Consider the following 6,390-nt stretch of genomic DNA (forward strand, 5'->3'; position numbering starts at 1 on the left):
CAAGTGGTTTACCTGCTCCGCTCGTAGCTGCGGTGGCGAGATGGTGTTCTCCCTCGGTCATAATCAATTCTGTACCGGCTGTCTTGTCTTTTCCTGTCAGGACTGCGGCCTCGCTCCCGCCGATCCAGGGACCGATGCCTCTCACCTCGCCCATGACTGTGATCTCGGTGCCTGTGATCATCATAGTGTTTCAGCCTTTCTGGGGACCTTCTCTCACTGGGAGCCTTTGGGAGTGGGTATGGAGGGAGATGTCTGAAATGAGGACTACTGCTGTTATTAGCACTGGGCAAGAAAGAACTAGGGTTGTTCTGGAAACTATTAAAACTGGGAGGTGGGAAGTTGTGGTGAGAATAGCCCGGAGGGTACTGATAATTAACCTGCTGCGGCATTACTGGAGGGGGCGGGGGATGAGGCATGGAGGGAGGGGGCATCATGAAGGGGAAAGTGCCTTGTCCAGGAGGTGCCCCAGGGACTGGGGGGTTATTAGGACAAGGCATTGGTGGTGGCATGGGAGGAAAACAAGGAGGAACTGGGAAGGGATGCCTCATCTGGTGGTTGGGGAAAGGAGGCCTGATTGGGCAGGGGGGAAGAGGGCCTTGTGCTGATGGTGGCATGGGTGGGGGGAAGGGTACAAAGTCTGGTCGTGGAGGGAGAAAATTAGGGGCTGGAGAGTTTGAGAAAGTGGTGGAAGGGACACTTGGAGGTTCATATTGATATTGCACAGGAGGCTGCTGAGGGTGAAGCAGTCTTAGATTTTGGGGCCTAAAGGATGGTGCTGAGGGTCTGGCTCCATGTCCTCCTCGTCCTCGGGGACACCCTCGTCCCGGGTGGAATGACATTCTGTGACTTCATGGCATAAAAGAAAAAGTGAAAAGTTTTTTTTAAAAAATAATCCTCACTATGTAAACAGGGTTTCACAAATGCCTGACCATCTTGATGAGCAACTCAAAGACCCCCTAGTCAAGCCACTGGAATATACCACCCATTTAACACTGAGTTCCTGCTAATATCTGAAACCCTCATGCTCAATAAACTCCTCTTCCCCTTTCTTGGCCACACAGCCCACTGCCATGTTTAGTCCCTGGACCGACCATTCCTTAAAGCTGCTCCATTTCCAAAATGACGAATTCAATATCCCATTGTTCACCATTTGCTATTATGCCTTTGCTCAAGTTCCCCTCTGATCTTGACCTCACAAGAACAAGGGGGCTTGCCTCCCCAGACCCCGCTCCCACTTCCAAATGCATATTTGGGATTACCACCCTCCCTCTGCAATCCTCCACCTCTCCCTGCTACCAGACCCATTACATCAGCATTTGAAAGTGCTCGGGTCTATTCCAATATAAAGTACTTTGGTTGGCCTCCAGGTCTCCCTTGACTTTGCCCGTTCTTTGCCCTCCCCTTCACAGTCAAATGACCTGAAAAAGTTGCTACAGACTGAATGTTTGTGTCCACCCCAAAATTAATGCTGATGAAACCCTAATGCTGATGTGATGCTATATGGAAGTGGCGACTCTGAGAGGTAATTATGATAGGATTAGTACCGTTACACAGAGAGGAAGAAAAAAGAAGCCCCCGCCACCCACCCCTTGCCAGGTGAGACTACAAGAAGAAGGCAGCTACCTACAAGGCAGGAGGAGGGCATGCATCAGAAACCTGGCTGTGCTGGTACCCTGATCTCAGACTGCCAGCCTCCAGAACTGTGAGAAATAAATGTTTACAGTTTAAGTTACCCAGTCTGTAACATTTAGTCATGGCAGCCCAAGCTAAGACAAAACTGTATATACTTCCAACTCACTCTAATCCAACTTCAGCTTCTACCAGCACTCCAATAAGTGACATGATCAGTGTCCACCTTGTCTTGAAAACCAAAGGTCATTTTCAATTACCTTGCTTGATCTCTGTGCAGCAATCACCCCAGATACCTCCCTACTTGCCTCCCTAGCCCCCACCCCCATGGATGCGTTTCTTGGCTTCCTGACATGACGCCTTCACTGTGGCCTTCCTACTCCTCAGGCTGTTCCTCCTGGCAGTCTCCCATACCAGTTTCTTCTCTGCTAGCGGGACTTTAACCGTCTGGTATTCCTCAGGGGTCTAGCCCAGGCACTCTGCTCACTCTCTCTTCCAAAGTGATGCTACCCACCTGCACTGCTTCAATTAACACCAATCTGTCAGTAACTCCCAAGTTACACCTTTAGCCCACAACTCCTGAGTTCCAGACCCACCCTGCCAATTGCCAACCCCATCTCTCTCCTTGAGTGTCTCACTGACTCTGCAAATTCAACATACCATATGCTAAAAGGAATTAATGACCTTCCCCTCCAAGACAAACATTTGCTCTTTTCCTAGTATTTCCTATCTCAATAAATGACACCATTAATGGTCCTAAGACATATACCAGGGAATCATCTGACTTGTCCTCCCTCACCCCCCATCCTTAGCTAAAAATTTATTTTAAAATTGCTATCACTTATACGGCAACTATCCCTTAATAAAAAAATCCTATTGTTTCTGCTTCATAAATATTTCCTGAATTCAACTACTTCACACCATCACCTCTTGCATGGCTATTACAATAATATCCTTGCTGGCCTTTCTATAACCACTGTCACTGACCCCAGGGCTTCATTAGGTTCCTTGCTCTCACAATCCTCTGTGCTGCTTCTTGGCAGGTCCTACAATAATTACAATCCACCTACTAAGGACCTAATTCCACCTTCTTTTTTTTTGAGATGGAGTCTTGCTCTGTGGCCCAGGCTAGAGTGCAGTGGCACGATCTCCACTCATTGCAAGCTCCGCCCCCCAGGTTCATGCCATTCTCCTGCCTCAGCCTCCCAAGTAACTGGGACTACAGGCCCCCACCACGACGCCCGGCTAATTTTTTTGTATTTTTAGTAGAGACGGGATTTCACAGTGTTCGCCAGGATGGTCTCGATCTCCTAACCTCGCGATCCACCCACCTCGGCCTCCCAAAGTGCTGGGATTACAGGCTTGAGCCACCACGCCCGGCCCTAACTCCACCTTTAATGTCTGCCTGCACCTCGGAACTGCAAGCGCTATCAGGGTGGTGCTCTGGGATGTCTATTAACTGTTCTGGTCTGGCTTCCTAGCCCTGTGCATGGCCCTCTGTTGTATTGTGCCCACTGCTGAAAGAACGAGCACATCATCCCCTCTCCCCATGTATCTAAATCCTTTCCACCCTCCATAGCCCAGCACCAATGTTTGCTCCTCTCTCGGTTCTCCCAAACTACTGCCATTCCCATCACAGCACTCACCATGTGTTGCCCTGCATCATGACGTACCGCCTGGGTATGTCACATCTTCCACAGAGAATATAAGCTCTAAAAAACAGAAAGAATAAAACAGACATAAATATGTTTCCCAAACTTCCAATGCTACAAAATATTTCTGCAATTACCATAACACTGATTTTGCAGTTTCCAATACACTTAGCCTACTAACAAAATTCAAAGTATGTTGAACTGTATTAAAGTTTCCAGCTAAATTTTTAATGTCCTTAAATTTTAAAATGTCATTATTACCAGTTTTGCCAACTCAAAACTATCAGCAGCTAAAAAGACTTATATCATAGGCATAGATCATCTCTAATTTGTTAAAAGACTTGGGAAAAAAATCATTTCCCCTCTCCCCCTTCATACTCTCACTTCCTTCATGGTAAAAACATGTAGGCATAGGCCGGGCGCGGTGGCTCACGCCTGTAATCCCAGCACTTTGGGAGGCCAAGGCAGGCGGATCACAAGGGTAGGAGATCAAGACCATCCTGGCTAACACGGTGAAACCCCGTCTCTACTAAAAATACAAAAAATTAGCCAAGCGTGGTGGTGGGCACCTGTAGTCCCAGCTACTCGGGAGGCTAAGGCAGGAGAATGGCAAGAACCCGGGAGGCGGAGCTTCACACTCCAGCCTGGGTGACAGAGAGAGGCTCCGTCTAAAAAAAAAAAAAAAAAAATGTAGGCATAGACCAAACACAAAAATCACAGTGCGACCAGCATTCAAATTCAAACATAACCATAATCTTGTTAACACAACAGTTATGATTCTTGATTTTCATTCTCAGTTCCTCCCACAGAAAAACACTGTAAACATGAATGATTTTCCAAATACTTGAACTTCAGCAAAACATTAAAAAAAAACTCACATAAATATTGAGTACAAAAAGCTTTAACATAGAAACATTTTCCTAAAGTCTTTCTAACTAAAAGTCTCACCAATAGAACTTAACTATGTAGACTTTCAAATGGCCAATGAAAATAATTTCAGATTATCTTAGCAATCAGTGTGCTTAATAAATAATAGGCACCAAATAATATCTTTTTTTTTTTTTTTAGAGACAGAGTCTCACTCTGTCCCTAGGCTGGAGTGTAGTGGTGCAATCATAGCTCACTGCTGTCTCTCACTCCTGGGCTCAAGCAATCCTCCCATCTTAGCCTCCGAAACAGCTGGAACTACAGGCGTGAGTCACTGTGCCTGACTCCTGACTATTATTATCTAGTCCAGTACCCTCATGATAAACCTAGGGCCCAGACAGGTGCTCCTGAGGCTACTTACCGCCAACAGAATCAAGTTCAAAGTCTGTGCTTGGCATTTAAGGCCCTACAGACTCTGCACCCAGGCTTGTTCTCCAGTACCTTCCCCACAAAGACCCTACTACCCCATGTTTTCCCAACGGATTACCATTCGAGTACAAAGAACCAGTTAGTTCTTTGCTCCCGTTCTACTTCTAAAATTTCTCACCCTAGGCAGAGGTTGCAGTGAGTTCAGATTGCACCACTGCACTCTAGCCTGGGCAACAAGAGCGAAACTCCATCTCAAAAAAAAAAAAAAAAAAATCTCCCAACATATGAATCTGCCCAGTGATTTTTCTATCTATCTACCAATCTTAAATGCCACCTCCTCTATGAAGCCCTTCCTGATTCCCTTAGGTAATCCCATTCCGTCTAGACTTAGTCTATACTTAATTCTTCTACAGCACTTACCAGAGGCTGCCTCACATCACAGTGAAGTATGCACATGTCTAACTCCTCCACTAGATTATCAGCTCCTTGATGATATGGGTTGATTCACAGTCATTTCTGTATCCTTCACATCCCCAGGAAAAGGAACCTACACACAGTTGGTGGTCAATATATGTTTACTGTCTCACCAATAGTATATGTTTCCATGTTGCTACTGTACATTTCCCTTCCATGTATCTCTGCAACAGAAAGCAGACCTTTTCACTGATTCATGCAATATTTAATGAGCCATACATGGGAAGTACTATCCCTGGCCTTGTAGACTCAGAGATAAGTAAGACACACAGCCTGTAGGATTCAAGGAACTCAGAACCCACATACAAGTAAGTATTTTAAAAATACTTGCAAAATAATGCAATAAACACACAAAAAAGAGGTATGTTCAGGGCTTAAGGGAACACAAAGGTGTGTGCTGCACCTAGGGGTGGGAAAAGTCATTGTCATGAACACTCTTGCACAGTGTGAAACTGCCAGATCCTCATGGATGTTTCTGTAGTTAGAAAATCTAAAAATACTAATCATGAAATTGACCTATTGAAGGCATAGTCCGGCTATGTTGTGGATGCAGACTTGAATTCAAAAGTCAAGGAATTCACTGCAACTGGAAAAGTAACTCTTTTCTCCGTCTGTCTCTTCTCGGTTGCGGTTTGGAAGCAGACACTGAGGGAGCTGTCTTGAATAGTTAACACAGCCAGGAACGTCAGTGCATGTAAAAAGAATTGTAAAGTGTGACTACATTTTTACTGAGAACTCCCTCTTTCCCCAGGTGGATCTGCAGGGCAGTCACCTTCATCCTGATCCGTAACTGCATATTTACTGTTTGCATCTCCCGCCAGACGCTGCGCCCCACGAGGCAGGCGCTGAGCTCAGGATCTCGCTCCCCTCCGAGAGCCGGACGGCCCCAGGCGTGGACCATAGTGTGTGCTCCACAAATGAAGGAAAGGTCTCCTTTTTCACTTCCACCTACTTGCGGGATCCAGGCCTAGGGTCGCTGTTTTGCCCTTAGCTGCAGATCTGAAGTAGGGCTTCCCGACCCCAATTCCCGGACGCCTTTCACCCCAGCCCCGGAGACTCCAGCCCCGTTTAAATCCTGACACTCGGAAACTCTCTTCGAACACTTGCAAGGTCCCCTTTTTACCTATAAAAGGCTCTCGGGCCACGAGGTCGCCGTCAGAGAAAAGCCAGACTACTACTCCAGGCACCAAGACAGTGGCGCCGCCCGCGCCTCCGGAACAGGAAACCGAGGGAATTAAAAAGCAAACCTGAGACAGCTGGGCCAAGGGAGGGAAAACGCTTCAGCCCACCACAGGGCCTTGTACGCGGTGATTGGAGCGTCAATGAAAGCGATGGACGT

At 46.8% G+C, this 6,390-nt stretch overlaps 1 protein-coding gene across 40 annotated transcripts in view; it reads right to left on the bottom strand.

Moving 5' to 3' along the window:
• The window catches only part of DROSHA (drosha ribonuclease III), a 146,070-nt gene extending 139,792 nt beyond the window's left edge, over positions 1-6,278 (bottom strand). For 20 of the 40 annotated variants that reach the window (XR_012413601.1, XR_012413600.1, XR_012413603.1 and 17 more), the window contains exons 1-4: positions 6,175-6,278; positions 4,998-5,124; positions 3,276-3,341; positions 13-846 (exon numbers count right to left, since the gene is read on the bottom strand). Coding sequence is in view for 36 of the 40 variants with exons in the window: in XM_073993239.1 (XP_073849340.1) it covers positions 13-846; positions 3,276-3,295 (854 nt within the window). In the remaining 4 variants the exon portion in view is untranslated. Of the gene's footprint in view, positions 1-12; positions 847-3,275; positions 3,342-4,997; positions 5,216-6,174 lie in introns of all 40 variants that reach the window. The other 20 variants (XM_073993240.1, XM_073993237.1, XM_073993225.1 and 17 more) reach the window with 2 other exon arrangements.
• Between the last annotated feature and the right edge of the window lie 112 nt (positions 6,279-6,390).

Source organism: Macaca fascicularis, chromosome 6 (assembly GCF_037993035.2).
Source record: "Macaca fascicularis isolate 582-1 chromosome 6, T2T-MFA8v1.1".
NCBI classification, from domain to species: Eukaryota; Metazoa; Chordata; class Mammalia; order Primates; family Cercopithecidae; genus Macaca; species Macaca fascicularis.